Source organism: Lithobates pipiens, unplaced genomic scaffold (genome assembly GCF_037356315.1).
Source record: "Lithobates pipiens isolate NorthernLeopardFrog02 unplaced genomic scaffold, aLitPip1_a1.2 Scaffold_8, whole genome shotgun sequence".
Lineage (NCBI taxonomy): Eukaryota > Metazoa > Chordata > Amphibia > Anura > Ranidae > Lithobates > Lithobates pipiens.
The window spans coordinates 376,484,148-376,506,574 of record NW_027507903.1 but is presented as its reverse complement, the minus strand read 5'-3'; the positions used below and the strand labels follow the sequence as shown (position 1 = coordinate 376,506,574).

At 41.3% G+C, this 22,427-nt stretch overlaps 1 protein-coding gene across 2 annotated transcripts in view; it reads left to right on the top strand.

Moving 5' to 3' along the window:
* The window catches only part of SLC23A1 (solute carrier family 23 member 1), a 1,056,923-nt gene that overhangs the window by 570,282 nt on the left and 464,214 nt on the right, over positions 1–22,427 (top strand). For both annotated transcript variants that reach the window (XM_077473737.1, XM_077473738.1), the window contains exon 8: positions 16,082–16,202. In XM_077473737.1, the coding sequence (XP_077329863.1) occupies positions 16,082–16,202 (121 nt within the window). The remainder of the gene's footprint in view (positions 1–16,081; positions 16,203–22,427) is intronic.

Genomic DNA, 22,427 nt, shown 5'->3' with positions numbered 1-22,427 from the left:
AAAATATTCCATGGACTCAACATGCCTCTCAGCAAATAGCTTGGGGTGTCTACTTTCTAAAATGGGGTCATTTGTGGGGGTTTTGTGCCATCTTGGCATTTTATGGCCTTCAAAACTGTAATAGGTAGTGAGGCGTGAAATCAAAGATTTACGCCCTTAGAAAGCCTGAAGGCGGTTCTTGGCTTTTGGGGCCCCGTACGCAGCTAGGCTCCCAAAAAGTCCCACATATGTGGTATCCCCGTACTCAGGAGAAGCAGCAGAATTTATTTTGGGGTGTAATTTCACATATGCCCATGGCATGCGTGAGCAATATATCATTTAGTGACAACTTTGTGAAAAAAAAAAATAAAAAAAAAAAAGTTTGTAACTTTCCCGCAACTTGCGGCAAAATATAAAATATTCCATGGACTCAACATGCCTCTCAGCAAATAGCTTGGGGTGTCTACTTTCTAAAATGGGGTCATTTGTGGGGGTTTTGTGCCATCTTGGCATTTTATGGCCTTCAAAACTGTAATAGGTAGTGAGGCGTGAAATTAAAAATGTATGCCCTTAGAAAGCCTGAAGGCGGTGCTTGGTTTTCGGGGCCCCGTACGCGGCTAGGCTCCCAAAAAGTCCCACATATGTGGTATCCCCGTACTCAGGAGAAGCAGCAGAATTTATTTTGGGGTGTAATTTCACATATGCCCATAGCATGTGTGAGCAATATATCATTTAGTGACAACTTTGTGAAAAATTTATAAAGTTTGTCATTTTCCCGCAACTTGTGGCAAAATATAAAATATTCCATGGACTCAACATGCCTCTCAGCAAATAGCTTGGGGTGTCTACTTTCTAAAATGGGGTCATTTGTGGGGGTTTTGTGCCATCTTGGCATTTTATGGCCTTCAAAACTGTGATAGGTAGTGAGGAGTAAAATGACATATGTATGCCCTTAGAAATCCTGAAGGCGGTGCTTGGCTTTCGGGGCCCCGTACGCGGCTAGGCTTCCAAAAAGTCGACCACATGTGGTATCCCCGTACTCAGGAGAAGCAGCAGAATGTATTTTGGGGTACAATTCCACATATAACCATGGCATGTGTGAGCAATATATCATTTAGTGACAACTTTGTGTAAAAAAAAAAAAAAATTTTTTTTTTTGTCATTATTCAATCGCTTGCGGCAAAAAAATAAAATATTCAATGGGCTCAACATGCCTCTTATCAATTTCCTTAGGGTGTCTACTTTCCAAAATGGGGTCATTTGGGGGGGTTTTGTACTGCCCTGCCATTTTAGCACCTCAAGAAATGAGATAGGCAGTCATAAAATAAAAGCTGCGTAAATTCCAGAAAACGTACCTTAGTTTGTAGATGTGACAACTTTTGCGCAAACCAATAAATATACAATTATTGACTTTTTTTTTACCAAAGACATGTGGCTGAATACATTTTGGCCTAAATGTATGACTAAAATTGAGTTTATTGGATTTTTCTAATAACAAAAAGTAGAAAATATCATTTTTTTTCAAAATTTGCGGTCTTTTTACGTTTATATCGCAAAAAATAAAAATCGCAGAATCAGTCAAATACCTTTAAAAGAAAGCTCTATTTGTGGGAAGAAAAGGACGCAAATTTCGTTTGGGTACAACATTGCATGACCGCGCAATTACCAGTTAAAGCAGCGCAGTGCCAAAGTGTAAAAAGACCTCTGGTCATTTACCAGCAAAATGGTCCGGTCTTAAAGTGGTTAAATAGGGACAGGCAGGAAGCTGTGTGTGGCAGTGAGGGACAGTCAGTTTAATCAGTAGCTGTTACTATTAGGTCCACAAAGGTTCTTTTCAGGACTGGTATGGTAATAGGCTTGTACACGTATAATACTCTTTCTTCCAAATATATAAAGAATATTATACTTGACTGCTGCCCTTCTGCTGCAGTAGTCCTTTATGAGTATAGGGACTGAGGTACAGTCTGCTAATCACAACCTACTATTTGCACAAAGGTCCTTATAAGGACTGGTAAGGTATAGTGTACTACAGTACAAAGGGTTGAGTGAGGTACAGTCTGCTATTCCTTAAGGACTGGTATAGGTCCACAATATATAGGGTTGAGGTGCACTACTGCTGACTGCTGCCCTATTCTGCAGCAGTCCTTTATCAGTATAGGGACTGAGGTACAGTCTGTGACGAACGCGGGTGTCAGATCCCTGCCCTCCTCGCTAACTGGCGACAAAGGACCGGCCAACCTCACACCCCGCTGTCACTTACGTAACAATGCCACACTCAGCTGCACCCAGCACAAAGATTTTCCCGCTTGCGGGACCACAATCTAGGTGCGGGCAGCCTGAGAGCGATTGTCACTGGGCTAATTACACAATTAACCCTTTAACTGCCACCACCCCCGTTTAAAAGACAGAGCCGGGGGGACTCGTAATTTTAGCAATACCAATTATAAGTTTAGAATAAGCGCCTGCAACACACACTGCCACCACAGACAGGTCTGCTCAGTGCCTTACTCTACCACAGTAGCGCCCTTTTAAGAGACAGGTTCGTTTATAGTTTGCATCAAGAGCTTTAAAGACAAGGTTAACACTTTTCAACATAAGGATTTATTATGAAAAGGTCAAGGTTGGTGCGAATAAAACATTTACAGAAAAAGGATGTTTCAAAAAATAAAGACAATATACAGCCACAAAGAAATAAGGTAGAATTGAGAAGGAAGAATACTTGCAATTAATGTCCGAGGGTTGATCAGAGTTCGATCGATGAGCAAAGGTAATCGGTTCTCAAACTTGGCAGATGTTCTTTCTTGGATGGTAAAAGGAGAACTGACCATTGCCTTGGCCTCTCCTCTTTTCTGTCAAATCAAAAGGGGTGTTGACAGCGACCAGTGACCAATCGTCTGGTCATCTTGTTTAGGGGTTGGTTGCTGGGAGGTGTCTACACTCATGACCCTGTCCCAGGTACACTTTATGATACATATTCATATCTCTGCCTCTCTACTGTTTATAGACTGCAGATATCCATTTTAGTGATCAGCATGATATTTGCTGCAAAACAAGTCCACACATGACAGGTTTCCCATTTCAGGGTTACCTAGGAGGAGTAAGGGGTCCCAGTGGCTTCCCATATGACCTGACATAGGGGTGTCTAGACTTGAAATGTTAGAAATTGTCTGAGGAAACCAAATGTATCCATATTATGGCTGTGCTATGATGGCTTTGAAAGTTATAAAAAATGTTGAAGTTTCAAAACTTTACTAATCTATCTGCACTCTATATATAGTAGGAGGAATTTACGACGGGTATCTGTTGGTTCTCTGAATGGAGAGGGTGACAGTTTTACGACAGGCCAGAATATCTTGCCAGGCAACTTGAGCCTTGTTTATTGACCCAGCCTGGTTCTGTTTTCTCTGCTAAGATAACCTTTCTTCCCTTTTGAAGATGTTAAAAGCTTTGGAATTCCTAAGACAGGGAGGGGGGGGTTTAGAGTCTTCTGTAAGTTTACAAGGTAGCCAAGCTGTCATGGCTGCGTTCCACACAAAATGGCAACTAGTTACAATATATCCTGGCTCAGACGTGATATCGTTACACAGTCTGCTAATCACAACCTACTAGTTGCACAAAGGTCCTTCTAAGGACTGGTAAGGTATAGCATACTACAGTATATAGGGTTGAGTGAGGTACAGTCTGCTAATCCTTAAGGACTGGTATATCACGGTGCTGGTGTCAGTGCTTTATGTCACGCTGCTGATGTCAGTGCTCTCTATCACGGTGCTGGTGTCAGATCACTCTATCACGGTGCAGGTGTCAGTGCTCTATATCACGGTGCTGGTGATCATCTCCTGCACCCTCTTCTTTGCCTACCCTGACCTTCCCTCGCCTCCATTGTCTCAAGATTCCCGAATTTTCAGAATTTCACATATAATGAATGCTTGTAGTTGTCGATCCCAGATTCACCTCATACATGTGTTATGTCGTTGGCCATGTGGTGGGACTATGTGTGCACAGCTAGTAATTATTTTGTGGCTGCAAATATGACCTGTAGGTTTGTAAAGTTCACCATCCCTGTGCTGTGCTGACTTCTTCCTGGGGCTGTACCTCTGCTGTGCATATTATGAGGGGCTCCCACCATCCCTGTGCTATGCTCATTATGAGGGGCTCACACCATCCCTGTGCTATGCTCATGAGGGGCTCCCACCATCCCTGTGCTGTGCTGACTTCTTCCTGGGGCTGCTTATTATGAGGGGCTCCCACCATCCCCGTGCTATGCTGACATCCTCCTGGGGCTGCTTATTATGAGGGGCTCCCACCATCCCTGTGCTGTGCTGACCTCCTCCTGGGGCTGTACCTCTGCTGTGCATATTATGAGGGGCTCCCACCATCCCTGTGATATGCTGACTTCCTCCTGGGGCTGCTTACGGTGCAGGTGTCAGTGCTGTATATCACGGTGCTGGTGTCAGTGCTTTATGTCACGCTGCTGATGTCAGTGTTCTCTATCACGGTGCTGGTGTCAGTGCTGTATATCACGGTGCTGATGTCAGTGCTTTATGTCAGGCTGCTGATGTCAGTGCTCTCTATCATGGTGCTGGTGTCAGATCACTCTATCACGGTGCAGGTGTCATTGCTGTATGTCACGCTGCTGATGTCAGTGCTGTATATCATGGTGCTGGTGTCAGTGCTTTATGTCAAGCTGCTGATGTCAGTGCTCTATATAACGGTGCAGGTGTCATTGCTGTATGTCACGCTGCTGGTGATCATCTCCTGCTCTTCTTTGCCTACCCTGACCTTCCCTCTCCTCCATTGCCTTAATGCGCTCCACAGTCCTGAATTGTCACAATTTCACATATAAAAAAAGAATGCTTGTAGTTGTCGATCCCAGATTCACCTCATACATGTGTTATGTCATTGGCCATGTGGTGGGACTATGTTTGCACAGCTAGTAATTATTTTGTGGCTGAAAATTTGACCTGTAGGTTTGCAAAGTTCGCCTCCCATTGAAATCAATGGGGCCCGCCGCAAACGTTATGGTTCGCGAACTATTGGCCGCGTTTGCGGTCCGCGTTCGCGTAACGTCCTGTCGGAAGTTCGTCCATCACTATTCCCTACAATCAATATCTGAGAAACGGAATTGCAGTAGAGACGTTGACTTTCAGAAAGAATCCAACCAGCTGATTGGAGAAGAGCCAATGTATGAGAGAGCTTTCTCAAAAAATTTGATTTATTATTCATATTATTATGATTGACAATCTTCCCATAATATATAAAAATTACCTTGTTTTCATCACCTTGTAAATTATTGATGATTTTATGATCTTAAATTTTAGGCAGCTGTTTCTTAGATGCAAATGCTGTAAATTTTGTTTAAAAGGGACAATCCTGTGTGCTTTAGGAATTTTATTGTAGGATTAGCAGCAAGGATGGGAAGTGTCATCATAATGGGGGATTTTAATTATCCAGACATAGACTGGGCGGAAGGAACTGCTCATTTATCTGAAGCCCCATACACACACATCAGTTTTTCTGCTTAGTTTTTCCTTCAGATTTACCAAAACCATATAATCTGAGGTCAAACCTTAGGAGTTTCAATTTGTATGCAATCAGCAGGCCCCTGCACTACATGTTTTTGGTAAATCTGAAGGAAAAACACTGAAGACTGTCTGTGAATTGAGTTTTCATTCTGTTATGTAATGTTTGAGTGAGCAATAAAAACCTTTTTGATTGAAAAAAATAAATAATGCATTATTAGATCTACTGATTACTCACAATACAGACCTGATCACGGATGTGGAAATACCGGCAATTTAGGAAGCAGCGATCACAGGTCAATTGTCTTCAGTATAAATCACACAGATGTGAAATAAGGGGAATACAAAGACATTCAATTTCAAAAGAGCAAGCTTCCCTAAACTAAGAAACTTGCTAGAAGATATAAAGTGGGATAAAATCTTAGGAACAAAGAACAGGGAGGAGAGATGGGCTTGCTTTAAGAGCATATTAAATAAGGGCATTAGCCAGTGCATCCTATTTGGAAGTAAATGTAAAAGAGCGAACAAAAATCCTGGATGGCTTAACTCAAATGTAAAAATGCATATAAAAGCAAAGGAGAAGGCCTTCAAAAAAAAAAAAATACAAGGTTGAGGGATCATCAGCATTCAGACTTTACAAAAAAATTCAACAAGAAACGTAAGGGTGCAATTAGGGTAGCTAAGATAAAACATGAAAGACACATAAGGAAGAAGAGCGAAAAAAACAATCCCAATAAATGAAGTATTTTATTATAGTATTCTATTATTATTATAGTATTTAGCATTTTAGTATAAATTAAAGTATATAAACAGTAAAAAAGGGAAGGCAGACCATATTGGCCCCATAAAGAATGAGGAAGGAAATTTGGCTACAAAGGATGGGGGGATGGTGAAGGTATTGAATTAAATTTTCTCCTTAGTCTCCACGAGGGAATCGGGGGGGGCTTCAGTAAGCAAAACTGCGGTGTTTATCCTCGTGACACAGAGGAAGCACCCTCGTGGCTAACAGAGGACAGAATTAGAAAACCTAACATTAATAAGTCACTGGGATCAGATGGCTTGCACCCAAGGGTCTTTAGGGAACTCAGTCAAGTAATTGCCAGACCATTGTTACTAATTTGTACTGACAGTCAACTGACTGGAATGGTACCAGCTGATTGGAGAAGAGCCAATGTAGCACCAATATTTAAAAAAGGGCCAAAATACCTCCCTGGCTCTTGGAGGGGATGATGAGGGACTATATACAAGATTTTAGCAATGAAAACAGTATCATTAGCAGTAGTCAGCATGGATTCATGAAGAATCGTTCTTTCCAAACCAGTCTTTTAACATTCTACGAGGAGGTGAGCAGCCATCTAGATAAAGGAAGGCCTGTAGACATGGTGTGTATCTGGATTTTGCAAAAGCATTTGACACAGTTCCCCATAAATGTTTACTGTACAAAGTAAGGTCCGTTGGCATGGATCATAGGGGGAATACATGGATTGAAAACTGGCTATAAGAGGGTGATGATAAATGGGGAGTACTTGGAATGGTCAGGGGTGGAAAGTGGGGTCCCCCTGGGTTCTGTACTGGGACCAATCCTATTTAATTTGTTCATAAATGACCTGGAGGATGGGGTAAACAGTTCAATCTCTGTATTTGCGGATGATACTAAGCTAAGCAGGGCAGTAACTTCTCTGCAAGATGTGGAAACCTTGCAAGAAGACCCGAAGACCTTGCAAGAAGACCTGAACAAATTAATGGGCTGGGCAACTACATGGCAAATGAGGTTTAATGTGGAAAAATGTAAAATAATACATTTGGGTGGTAAAAATATGAATGCAATCTACTCACTGGGGGGAGAACCTTTTGGGGAATCTAGGATGGAAAAGAACCTGGGGGTCCTAGTAGATGACAGGCTCAGGAATGGCATGCAATGCCAAGCTGCTGCTAACAAAGCAAACAGAATATTGGCATGCATTAAAAAGGGGATTAACTTGAGAGATAAAGTGATAATTCTCCCACTCTACAAGAGTCTTGTCCAGCCTTACCTAGAGTATGCTGTCCAGTTCTGGACACCAGTCTTCAGGAAGGATGTACTGGAAATGGAGTAAGTACAGAGAGAGGCAACAAAGCTAATACCTAATAAAGGGACTGGAGGATATTAGTTATGAAGAAAGGTTATGAGCACTAAACTTATTCTCTCTGGAGAAGAGACACTTGAGAGGGGATATGATTTCAATACAAATACCATACTGGTGACCCCACAATTGGGATAAAACATTTCCGTGGAAGGGAGTTTGATAAGGCACGTGACCACTCATTAAGATTAGAAGAAAAGAGGTTTAACCTTAGACTGCATAGAGGGTTCTTTACTGTAAGAGCATCAAGGATGGGAAAAGCCCTTCCATAGGCGGTCGTTTCAGCGGGGAGCATCAAAAGTTTCAAAAAACTATTAGATAAGCACCTCAACAACCACAACACACAGGGATATACAATGTAATACTGACATAATCACACACATAGGTTGGACTTGATGGACTTGTGTCTTTTTTCAACCTCACCTCCTATGTAACTATGTTATGGTGTATGGCCACCACCAACACCCAAAACCAAGTCTTTCCGCCGATGTATAATTGCAGAAAGAAGGGTCCATCCTTCTCTCTGTGGGAATATTTCTGTTGGCTTACAATGTGTGGATACTACCAACTACAGGCTACTGCCAGTATGGATCTGAAATCAACCACACCATAAAGACTAAGAAGTGTCACTCAGATTGCACTATTTAGTATTCCACTACTATAATTTATTCATGTTTTATGCTCACTTAACATCCTCTCATTTATCTGATGATGGGGCAGATAAGTGAAGCAGAAGCTCACTGAATAATGCCAGTAGTGACACCAAATCCACGCTACACAAATTACAATCAGTCCTTGGTTTGTTTTAATTTGTGTCAACAATAAAATATGGTGTCCAGCACTAAGTACAAGAGCTCACTTCAGTTTATAGTTTATAATACATCAATGAGTAAGCAAAGGGAATGAAACTTCAGGAGAAAAAAACAATCCAGCAGCTCCTCCAACAGATCAGTGGATGATTGTAATAAAGTGTTAAACTTTATTACTTCCAAGATCCTATGTTTAACCTTTCACATATGTGGATGTAATGCAATAATTTCAGAAAACTCAAAGGTGTAATAATAAATTTACTTAGCTTGGTTTAAAGATGTATTACTGATGATAAAATAGATAAATACAGCATGTTCCATCCAGGAGAGTCCATAACTTCTTTTGAAATTCCTGGAGGTGATAGTCCGTTTGTTTCAGACACATCTTGAAAATGGCCCTTTGTCTTCCAACCATATACTGTATATAGTAGCCCAAAAACGAGTTAAACCGGTTTAAGCCACATTCCCAACTTATCATAGAATAATAAGATCAGGATGTTCCCAGCTTCCCACAGAATAATGAGATCCGATGTCTCGGTATATGTTGTAATTAATAAAATAAAACTATTACTAAGTTTCTTATACATCAATACCTAATAAAAACCTAGGCTTCATTCCATTCCTTGATTTACAAGATACTTTGTTTATAGTATTCAAGATTACAAATAGATAAAACTTTAATATCAAGATAGTCTTTTTGCTTGTAATCGCATGTAAACATTTCTGGCCTCATTCATTTCATCCTTCACATTTTCAATATTATCAGGTATGTATGTCACTCATCATTTATTAAAGAGTGTCCATCTCCCATATATCCCACCCCTTGGGTATTTTTGGCCACATGTAAATTAATGTATAAAAAGTTTTACATCCTTCCACCACTCATCTTATCTATCTTCGTCTCTTTACCTACTTTTTCTGTCTGATTTACCTACGAAGAAAATCTAATGCGGCTGTGTTAGGGCTATTGGTAGCAGTAAGGGAGGGTACGACATTTGTCTATGATGTTTAGGTGTCCAAACACAGAAATAAAGTTCTGACAAGAGGTTACCTTTTCCCCACTGAAAAGTACCAGAAAAAGGTTTTGGCTGTAACTAAGTGTCAAAATTTGTTTAAAAAATCCCCATGCTTGGCTGGGTTAAGCAAATTCTATCTGCACTTTATAGGCCTTGGCTGATCATTGACCGGTCATGGACTGATGGTGACTGGTAGTCCAAAATAAGAATTTTATATAACTAGACTACTGCAAAGCACCTCAATAATTCCTTGCTTTTGCCATCACATGGATGAATTACACACAAAGGCTTTGGTCTCTTTGTCTTTATAGAAATTAGCACTCAGTCAGTCACAAAAATATATTTAACAATTTTTTATTTTTGATGACGCACAATGTTCTATATTAAGTATTTGTTGATGTTTGAATGCTTTTCTCTATATATTAGAAGGAAAAGGTGAAGGGGAACATGGGACTTTAAATGAGGTAAGGCCAGGTGTTTCCACCCCTATCAATATGGTACAAAAAATGAGAACAAGAGGGTGGGACGAAGGAAGGAACATGTAAAAAAGTGTTTATTGGTACAAAACACTGATATACACACAATATATAGCTATAGCTATAGATGTAGATATAGATATATAGAGAGAGAAGTAGGGAAATTAATCCCACATAGTAACCATGATAGTAATATGGATATCAATTGCATGACATAATAAATCACTAGAATCCACCAAATTTAATATGTATACAACATGATTTCAAGATAATGCCTGCATGGCCCATGGCCTTACTATTCCCAGCAAATTTATATGAATAAACATGATTATATAATATGAAATTGACCACCTGATTGGTACAATGCATGGCATATATTGTCTCCACGCATTTCATGGTGTGTTAACCACTCGTCAGGAGCAGGCACATGGTAGATCTACAATAAAAAATAGAATAAATAATGGGTCTAAATATTCTGTCATATACCATTATGGGAGAGGGGGAACCCGCTACTAAACCTTGTACTGGTTGTGTAATGCTAGGAATCGTAGGTCACCCGGAGACATTATGTTCAGAAGCTGTGGTGGGGACATGTCTCGCAAAAGTGCCCAACAATGCCCAGCATCCCAGGTGACTGTGGGTCTAGGTATGTCCATGGTGCAATGTGGGATGGTGTGTGAACCAACCAAATGGGTTGCTATAAAGGAATGATGAAGATGGTTAAAAATGGACCTTATCTAGTGGGACAGAATGAAAGTGCAAAGGTGAAACCAAAACCAGTGATCAGCCGCTGTGAGGGGGGGTGGGGGTATGAAGTGAAGGTTAAACCAACTAAGTGTCCAGGAGAGGACTGTGAGGAGAAAAGGGGAGGGTGACTATTAGGAACCAGAGTACCTGGTAATAGGAGAAAAGGAGGGATGGAGTCCGTGGTGATGCAGGGAGACATGGATGTGAGATCATGGAGACCTAGCCCATCCAGGGAGGCCAAAAATGTGGGCGCTGACACCAAACAACCCACCAACGCCACATGCGCGTGCACAGTGGGGGAGAAATGGAGACGCCATCACCTGGGCGAAAATGCACCCAGCAACCATCGCCATCGGAGTCTCCCGATTGGCCGCAAGTGTGAAACCCCATCCTGGGCCCCCGACAAAGACAAGAGATGGCGCACGTCTGGAGTGGGAGGTGTGACGTTGATGCGCAGTGCTGCGGATCCGCCACCCTCAAGCATAAACAGCAGAGGGGGGGAGGAGGCCCGCAGTGCACATCGCAGCTTCCAAACAAGGTATATGTCATTAGTAACCATATAAAAAAATGAACAAATACATAGGAAAGGGCTAACCTGGGACCAACTAGTTGCAGAATTAGGGTTTTTTATGCTGATTTACATGGGACAAAGTTGTGGGGGAGGGTTTACAACCACTTTAATGGGCATTTTGTTCTACTATTGGATAACCTGTATGAGCAAAACGAATGGTGATTTGAGAAGCGCTTGCTATTAACGCTTGAGGGGGTAAGTGCACAATCAAGGGGGGAGACACAGAGCACAACGTTTTCTTCTGCATGTTTGCTGTGTGGTGAACCTGCTCAAAGGATTCTTTCTTTCTTCTCATCTCTGTTGGGACTCTGTTGAGCACTTTTCGCACTTTATGAATTACCGGCTTGGGGACTTTATGGACTTTTTTAAAACTTGTATTTATAAGGTCTTATTATATATATTTGCAGATTATTAGATTAATTATTAGCGCTGTTAATATAGTAGTGCTGTTTATGACTTCGGTTAAAATATTACTATATATGTGTGTAAATGTGATTTATGATTAACAGCAGCTTTTTTAGCCCTTGCACACACGGTCGGAGAATCCGTCGGAATGTGTCCTATCGGACCGTGTTGTCGGATAATCCGACTGTGTGTGGTATGCATCGGACTGATTCCGTCGGAATATCCGTCGGACCCAATTTTCCAACTTGTTGGAAATATTTTCTGACAAACTGGTCCCATCGGACATACTCCGATCATGTGTAGAGATTTCCGATCGGACAAAGTGCCACGCATGCTCAGATCAAATTCCTACACCAAAGCTATTGGCTACTAGCCTGAACGTAGTCCCGTCGTAACGACATAACGTCATCACATTCTGAATGATCAGATTTTCCGACAACTTGGTCCGACCGTGTGTATGCAACAGTTTCGGACACAATCCGTCTGACAAAATCCGTCGGACAAAATCCAACGGATTTGGTTGGCAGAATGTCCGACCGTGTGTACAGGGGCTTAGAGGTATTTCTCCATTGAGCGCTTTGATCAGTGATATATATATTTCCATATTATATTATTGATATTTGTACTATTATTTCCATATTTTTACCTATAACGATCATGGAGGTTGTTGTTTTTTTTAGAAACCGCCAAGTTGATCTTGATGCACTGTTCTCTTTGGAGTGAGAGGCAGCCAATAGTGATGATTTTACAGGAATTCTGACATAATTAGGTAATGCTTTAGAGAAACCAGTATGAACCTGGTAGTGACATTAGTACTTTTGAAAAAGTGCAAAGTGGTCAAGCGCTGGTATAGTGCATAAACATATTAAATACAAATGATAGATAATGAATAAAACATAAAAGCTGCACCAATGATAATGAACCCTCACATATAAAGTACAAAAATAGAACAATAATATTAGTGCGCTAATAGCCAAAAAACGCATACATAAATCCGCATGGATTTTTGTCCAAGGTGTGCTTTATAAAAACAAACAAAAATGAGCAGAATATAAAAGGAATAACAAAATAAATTAAAATAAAAAGATTTTCAGCCAATAGCTTAAATAGGCTGCTGCGCACTGGATGGATGGATAAATAACAAGTAATTGATTTATGCAGTCCCAAGGAATAGATAAATAGATGAAAAATAATTGTTCTTTTAAACAATCCCAACACTTCCGTGTAAAAGACCTACAGCACCTTTAAGTATATCAGTTTGCATTAGCCTAGGTAGCTGTGCACAAATCACATAAAACAAACTTCTGTCATAAGTTCATAGATATCCTGCCCCTGCATCATTCAAACGCTGTGCTGAATATATCCCTTAGTCACTTGTTTCCACTTCCTCTTATTTCCACCATTTAATACAAAGTAAAAAAAGGGAGACAACACGTAGCGTGATACTGCAAGGATAAATGGACTATTGCACACACGTCGTTACACTCACAAAACCTCTCTTTGTTTGGAGCATGGATTGATGGCAACTGTCAGCTTATACTCCTCCTCACAGCCTCCCCGTGCTTTGCTACACTGCAGGCTTGGCGTCACCGGCTCCTCCTCCTGTGACATTCTCAAGGGTAATGACATTACCCTTGAGAATGTCACGTGACCTGTGACGCAACACGTCGGGAGGAGGAGCCAGTGACGCCAAGCCTGCAGTGTAGCAAAGCACGGGGAGGCTGTGAGGAGGAGTAAAAGCTGACAGTTGCCATCAAAATTTAAAAAATGTCGGCGAGACATAGGCGATTTTAAGAAAAACTCTATATGTGTTTGGCAGGATGGAAATAGTCTGTCGGGGGAGGGGGGGAGTAGTGATGGATGATATGGTGCTGCCTGTGTCCAATCAACCTGAAGGAGATTGGCTTGGAAGAAATTCAGTAGCACCTAAGGTAGTTGTAGGTAGGAATTTAAAATCAAAGGTGACCCCCCCCCCCCCCCCCCCGGATTAATGAGGGGAGGAGTAAGAATCGGAGGTTAAGAGGTCAAAATGGAGGAAATGGACATTCAGGTGGTCGTCTGGAGTATGACAACCAGAACCTCTATACAGTGAATACATAAAATCGCTTTGGCCCCCTTAACAATGTACATAACTACCCTCTACAGTATCCAGATAGGCCGCCTTTTTTAGGGAAAGGCAGGAGGGGGCAATGGAGAGGCAGAGCCAGGGGAGGTCGTCCTTGGAGGTGCCGTCCATTCACCCCCCTGATTCCATACAATGTACAGGAGTGGTGGAACCCTCCAGAGTGGGAAATGCCACACAGTCCGAACAGAGTCTTAAGGCCTCTTCCAGAATGGGCTGTGGAGCCGGACAGAGGCTCCAGCAAAAAAAGAAGGGAGACGGATTGAGTGGAATTTATAACTTAAGTCAGGCGGTCTTGCCCCAGAAAGAGATGAATATCCTTAATGCAGGCCTAAAATTTACCTCTCGGAAAAACCCATGAATAAGTTCAATATATACTTATATGTACACAAATATGTAAGAAAGAAACAAAAAGGGTTTTATCTAATAGTAGTATGGTAAAAAATAATAGATCAGGGGATACTGTGGGTGTTGATAGTGGACTTAGGAATACATCTCTGTTTAACCCCCCATTACCGTCAAACCATTAGGTTGAGGTCTTCAAACAGTTTTAAAGGACTTGGATGATTTACCCCCTAAAAAGAATTTGTGCCATAAGCATATTAAAGAAGGGATAAGATCACTCGAGAGAAAAAATTTTTGTCATTCGTCCGGCCGATAAGGGGGGGTGGTAATTTTGGACAAAAGTTTTTACCACTCCCAGTTAGGTACTATGCTTGCTGACGAACAAACATGTGTACAGCTGGAGAAGGATCCGACAAGAAATTATAGAGCTGACTTTAATCTCATTGATTACGGCTATTATATGAGAGTTTTGACTAAAAAAGAGAAATCCTTTTTGATGCCCAGTTTTAATCGGATTCCCACCATTTATACGTTACTGAACGTTCACAAAAATCCTTTGGAGCCTCCAGCTTCAATTACTTATAGGATTGGAAAATACTTGGATCATTTTCTCCAAATGAGTGTCGAAGTGTCTACATTGTAAGCAGTATTTTATTGTGTGTGGAGTGCTATTTATTAATTAAACAGGTTACACTATGGAATGTTTTTTGTTTGTGTTTTCTGCATGACATTTCTAATGAAATCTGAGTGTAAGTGAGCCTCCAGCTGATGAATACTTTATGGGCATTTTGTTCTACTATTGGATAACCTGTATGAGCAAAACGAGTGGTGATTTGAGAAGAGCTTGATATTAACCCTTGAGGGGATAAGTGCACAACCAAGGGGGGGAGACACAGAGCACAAGGTTTTCTTCTACATGTTTTCTGTGTGGTGAACCTGCTGAAAGGATTCTTTCCTCTCATCTGGGGACTCTGTTGAGCACTTTTCGCACTTTATGAATTACTGGCTTGGGGACTTTATGGACTTTTTGTCTCCTTTTTAAAACTTGTATTTATAAGGTTTTATTATATATATTTGCGGATTATTAGAATAATTATTAGCGCTGTTAATATAGTAGTAATTGAGTATTGATAAAAAAGAAAAGTAATATAGCAGGCAATGTGAGAGCAATATTTGAGAGCAATAACGGCTCAGTAGTCCATACAGCAACAGTTCTTAGGGTGAGGTGGCAGGAGGCAGCTGTCCTCAGAGAAAAGCCAGCTCTGTAAGCAGATTGAGGAAGGGGGAGACACACAGTGGGTCTCTCCCCCTTCTCCCCCTTCAGCAACTGAGTACTGGGTGGACATGTAAAAAAGTGTTTATTTGTACAAAACTATGATATACACACATTATTATATAAATATAATAAATAGAGAGAGAGAGAGAGAGAGAGAGAGAGAGAGAGATTCGTTTTCTCCCATTGAAAAGTACAAGAAAAAAATTTTGGCTGTAACTAAGTGTCAAAATTAATTAAAAAAAATCCCCATGCTTGGCTGGGTTCGAAAAATTCTGTCTACACTTTAGGCCTTGGCTGATCATTGAGTGGTCATGGACAGGATAGTGACTGGCAGTCCAAAATAAGAATTTTGTATCACTGGACTACTGCAATGCACCTCAATAATTCCTTGCCTTTGCCATGACATGGATGAGGATCACACAAAGAAAGGCTTTGGCCACTTTGTCTCTATGGAAATTAGCACTCAGTCACAAAAATATGTTTAACAATTTCTCATTTTTGATGACTTACAATGTACTAGATTAAGTATTTGTTGTTTGAATGCTTTTCTCTATAGTAAAACCCCTGGCTTGATATATTTCTGATTGCAAAGTAATTTATTGGAATATTTCGGTCTTTGTTCTGCCGTCCTTATTTTAAAATCCTTGTATATTTTCTTTGGTAAACCAATAAGCATGAAAATTGATTTTTCAGGGTTTTGGCGCTGATAATATTATTCGCACAGTACCTAAGAAATGTTACTCTTGTTTTGCCTTGTTACAAATTTGGAAAAGGAATGACATTTTATAGAATGCAAATCTTCAAAATGTTTCCGGTAAGTAAAACTATTCTTTTAGTAATTAATCTTCTCTTTTTAGTAACATCTGTGATTTAATATTGATAACATACAGTATCTCACAAAAGTGAGTTCACCTCTCACATTTTTGTAAATATTTTATTATATCTTTTCATGTGACAACACTGAAGAAATGACACTTTCCTACAATGTAAAGTAGTGAGTGTACAGCTTGTATAACAGTGTAAATTTGCTGTCCCCTCAAAATAACTCAAAACACAGCCATTAATGTCTAAACCGCTGGCAACAAAAGTGAGTACACCCCTAAGTGAAAATGGCCAAATTGGGTCCAATTAGCCATTTTCCCTCCTGGGAGTGATGTGACTCATTAGTGTTACAAGGTCTCAGGTGTGAATGGGGAGCAGGTGTGTTAAATTTGTTATCAATCTCACTCTCTCATACTAGTCACTGGAAGTTAAACATGGCACCTCATGGCAAAGAACTCTCTGAAGATCTGAAAAAAAGAATTGTTGCTCTACATAAAGATGGCCTAGGTTATAAGCCAAGACCCTGAAACTGAGCTGCAGTATAGTGGCCAAGACCATACAGTGGTTTAACAAGACAGGTTCCACTCAGAACAGGCCTCGCCATGGTCGACCAAAAAAGTTGAGTGCACATGCTCAGCATCCTATCCAGAGGTAGTCTTTGGGAAATAGATGTATGAGTGCTGCCAGCATTGCTGCAGAGGTTGAAGTGGTGCGAGGTCAGCATGTCTGTGCTCAGACCATACGCCGCAAACTGCATCAAATTGGTCTGCATGGCTTTCGTCCCAGAAGGAAGCCTCTTCTAAAGATGATGCACAAGGAAGCCCGCAAACAGTTTGCTGAAGACAAGCAGACTAAGGACATTGATTACTGGAACCATGTCCTATGGTCTGAGACCAGGACAAACTTATTTGGTTCAGATGTGTCAAGCGTATATGGAGCAAACCAGGTGAGGAGTACAAAGACAAGTGTGTCTTGCCTACAGTCAAGCATGGTGGTGGGAGTGTCATGGTCTGGGGCTAGTGATGGACGAACTTCCGACTGGACGTTTGGCAAACCACGAACGCAGCCAAAAGTTGCAGTTCGCGGCGGACCCCATTGACTTTAATGGCAGGCGAACCTTAAAGACCTCCAGGTCATATTTTCAGCCACAAAATACTTACTAGCTGTGCACACATAGTCCCACAACATGGACACTGACATAACAAAAGTATTAAGTGAATCTGGGATCGACAACGACAAGCATTCTTTTTTTATCTGTGAAATTTTGACAATTCAGGAGCGCATGGAGGAGAGGCAAGGTCAGGGCAGGCTTTGAAGGGGGTGCAGGAGATGATCAGTGCCACAGTCAGGGCAGCACAGTCCTGTGCCAGTGTCCCAGTGTGCCAGCCTGTGCTTGAGCCCCTCCCTCTGCCCGGCCCTTACCCCCACCTATGCAGGGCTCCACTGTGGTGGTCCGGAGGTGCCAGTCCAGGTGCCAGTCCAGTGCTGATCCTCAGCCATGCTATCCTATGCTATGTCGGCATGTTAATGGTACCGATATGCGGCCATTAGGCTATTTAGGTATGTTTTTGATTTTTTGCCTTCAAACAGTATGAAGCTTGTGGTATTCTGTGGCCGCCATGTTGGTGGGACGCACTTCCGGTTTTCCGGGGCCTCCGGCATACGGCCATTGAATTAATCTAGTATGTTTTGATTGGTATTCTTGCCCTTATTCAGCATGGAGCCTGTGGTGTCATATGGCTGCCATGTTGTTATAACACACTTCCGGTTTTTGACATTCCAGGTTTTCTTTTCCCTTAGCTATTTTATTTTATTTAATTTTTTCCCTCATTTAACATGGAGCCTGTGGCATCAGGTGGCTGCCATGTTAATATGACGCACTTCCGGTTTCCGCCATTTCCGGTTTTTCTCCCCTCAGCTCAGAACGAGGCTTGGTTTTATTCTGTGTATATAAAACGTGATGCGTCAGCGCGTCGCCCATGCCCCAGGAGACGCCATATATGGCGAAACGGACGAAGGGTGGTCTCGACGTGCTTGACGCTATCACGTGACATTTGGGTGTACGCTTTGCCGGCTGGCTTTTTTAACGCTGATTTGACCTTTATGCTTGTGAGTATGTTTTCTATGATTGAATAAAAGATTTTATTTATGGATTTACGCTATGGGAGTTTCTATTTGCATCATATGAATGGTTCAACCGTGTGAACATTTTTTTTGATTTATATGTTTTATGGGTGTGTATCACATCATATTAATCGCAGCTTTTAGGTATTTGGACTAGTTTTTGTTTTGTTTTTTATATTTTTTTAGCGCAGTATTTCTTTCTGCTTTTTTGTACAATTTCTTGATACAATACTTACTGCTGCTCTGAACATAATTTTTGGGTCCTACATCAATATGGATATATTTGACTATAGAGCTTCTAGGGTGGTTAATGTTGATGGGGTCTTTGAGAGTTTTAAGAATGATGAAGGGGACCTCTGAGGTTTGTTCATTAGACTAAAAAATATTACCATCTCTGAAACCCACACACAGTGGGACATAGCTTATTTAGAAACATATGTGAAACACAATATGGTTCCCAGGAGTCTAAGATGGGAAGTTAGCCCCCAAAAGGGAGATGTCCTCCTTGAGGATTGGTTTAAGTATTTTAATGAAGCAGGTGTCAATTTTATTACATTTCTATTAGAAAGGAAAAATGCCAAATTGTCCCGGTTAGATGAGGAAATCAAGGCTATCAAGGAGAAAATGATTCCCCATATGGACTCAATAGAGTATAAGGAGAAATCACAGTCTCTTTTAAAGATCTTAGAGAAAGAGGAACGTGAACAAAAGATAAAGAAGAAAAAGAAATATAATAGAGATTTGGGTGATTACCAGGGAGGTGTTGTTTTTGAATGGCAGAAGAAAATTCTGGCCGAACAGAATGAAATGCAGACAGATGGAGCAACTCTACAACCTCGGAGGCAATGTCCATCATCCAATAGGACCTCCTGTCGGTAATAGAGTTCCACATCATAATGGACTAAAACCTTTCTTTAAGGGTAAGGGAGGTTTTCAACAATCCCCTTATAAATTTCAGAAAAATCAGTTTAGATCACAGAATGCTTTTCCATCAATCCCATATCCCCCACCCTCTTTCCCCCCTCCCTCACATCGTCCTTCGAAGTCTAACTTTGGAGGGGGTGGTCGTGGGGGGGGGGAATTTCCCCCCTTTTCCCTTTAATCCAAACTTTCCACCTCCGTCTCAGGTACCAGGTTTATACACTAATGGAATATATCACAATGTCCCTTTTCCCCAAATGCAGGGGTCATACATCAATGGTACATACCAAAATGCTCCGCCCCCTCCTTTTCCAAGTTTCGCGCAATCAAGTGGTTCTTATAACTTGGAACATTTGGGCGGACTTCCGAATTTTGGAGGACAGCCCAATTATAGTGGACCCTCCAATTTCGGTCCTCCCAATTTTCCTGGTCCCTCTACTAATGGTAGTATTGCCAATAGAGACGATTTGGAATTTGGGATTAGTACACAAAATAGGTTTTATCCATTGCGAGAGTTAAATGGCCCCAATGTGGAGAGTGATGTTATTCGAATAGACCAACAGAATACGGCAGTAATGGGCCCTCCCAATAACAGTCAAAGTTCCAACATTGGGTGATTGGAATATGCGGGTTCGGGGCCTCTCTGTCGTGAACCCAATCAGTGGGGTTTTCACAAACCGGGGCAAGGCACCAAGAGAACCATAGACAGAAAAGAGGAACTAGAGGAGGAAGAAGGGTACGAGCTAAAGCGAAAAAAGCCTTAGTTGGAACTGGTATCTTTAATCTCAGTACAGTGGAGTTAACTCAATCAGAAAAGACTGTACTCGATAAGGGTTTGAAATTCGCACTTCCTCGTCAACTTAATAAATTTGAGACTTACATGGATGTGCATAAATACATCCGTAAGTTAAATATCAAAAGATATATTTTATCTAATCCGATTAAGGAAAAGGTCGTAAGAACTACTGATTATAGACATTCTGGGTTGAGTAATGCCTCAACTTTTAACCCCCCTGGAGCCCTAGCACCATCTATTAGTGTGTTTAGAGATGTGGTTCTTAGGGAATTAGAGGTAATGCCCCTAAAAAGGGTTTCCATGAGATCTGAACTCACAGCGGGATTAGATTCTCTTTGTGACAACAAAAATCTAGTTGTCAGACCCGCGTATAAGGGAGGGGGGATTGTGGTCCTGGATAGAGTCAATTATATGGCTGAGATGCATCGTATCTTAGCGGATCAGGACACTTATTCGGTATTGAAAGGTGACCCCAAATACCTTTTACCTGGGGGAACTACAGAATATTGTTGAGAAGGGGTTTAAGCTAGGCATTTTAGATAAAAGAGAGAAAAACTTTCTAATCCCGAAAGCACCCCGCACACCTATAATTTACTACTTGCCAAAAATCCATAAGAGTCTTACTTGCCCCTCGGGGCGACCAATAGTGAGAGGCATTGATTCGCTCACGTCCCGGGTGGGCAAGTATATTGACTTTTTTCTACAACCATTGGTTCGGAACATACGTTCATATCTTAAAGATTCACGTCAGGTTATCAATGTACTATCAGTTCCAACTGACGATATGTGGTTAGTTACGGCTGATGTAACATCTTTGTATTCCATTATTCCCCATGAGATGGGTCTATTTGCAGTTGAATTTTTCCTGAGACGGGATTCTGGCCTTGTCGATGAGCATATTATGTTCATCATGGAATTGTAAAGGTTTGCGGCCACACACAACTACTTCTGGTTTGACCAGAAGTTTTTCAATCCGAAGAGAGGTGTGGCGATGGGGGCCAAATACGCCCCCAGTTTAGCCAACCTTTTCATGGCCCAGTGGGAGGAGGATGTCATCTATGTTGGCCAGAGGCCCCAGCTTAAGCTGTGGGTTCGGTACATTGATGACATCCTCCTCCTATGGGAGGGGGGACGTGAGGATTTAGATATTTTCATGGACTCATTAAATTTGAACCAAAGAGGGATCAGGATGAGTTTTGAAGCGAGTCAGGTTAGTATAAATTTCTTAGATTTAACTATTTATAAGTCCGGAGAACAATTTTTTACTTCTACTTACTTTAAGAGCACTGACAGAAATTCATATATCCCAATAGATAGCTGTCACCATCAAGTATGGCTGAACTCTTGGATCAAATGGAGGATCAAAAGGAACTGTACAGATCCTGATATTTTCGAGAAACAAGTTGGTATCCTGTCTGAGCGGTTTGTTGACAAGGGTTATGAGTAGGGATGAGCCGAACACCCCCCGGTTCGGTTCGCACCAGAACTTTCGAACGGACCCCAAATTCGTATGAACTTTAGAACCCCATTGAAGTCTATGGGACTCGAACGTTCGAAATTAAAAGTGCTAATTTTAACGGCTAATATGCAAGATACTGTCCTAAAAAGGGTTTGGGGACCTGGCTCCTGCCCCAGGGGACATGGATCAATGCCTAAAATGTTTTTAAAAATGGCCGTTTTGGCGGGAGCACTGATTTTAATGACGATTAAAGTGAAAAAAAAGTGAAATATTCCTTTAAATATGATGCCTGGGGGGTGTCTGTAGTATGCCTGTGAAGTGCCACGTGTTTCCCGTGTTTAGAACAGTCCCTGCACAAAATTACATTAAACGGAAATAACATCATTTAAAACTGCTTGCAGTTTTAATGTTATATCTGGTTCCTGCAATATGGTTGAAAATCATTGAGAAAAATGGCATGGGTAGCCCTCCCTGCCCATTACCAGCCCCTTTGGGTCTTGTACGCATATTAAGGGGAACCCAGTACCCATATTAAAAAAAGGAAATGTGTGTGGCCCCCAGGCCCTATATACTCAGAACAGCAGTATACAGGCGGTGCAAACAAGACAGGGACTGTGTAGGTTTGTTGTGTTAAGTTGAATCTGTTTGTAATTTTCAACTGGTACATTTTTAAAGTGTAGCTCCAGTCAAAAAAACTATTTTTAAGCTTTTTGGAAAACATAGGGAAAGGTTATCACCCCTGTATAATTTGTTTTGTCGTACATCTTTTTTCATCTCACTTGCTGTTGTCTCCTTCCGTTTGCAAGTAGGAGATGTTTGTAAGTTGGATGTTTGAAAGTAGGGGCCTTCCCTATATGCTCTGCAGAAATGGCGGAACAAGGTGTTGGTTTTGCCACAACATTGTAAGCCCTCAAAGT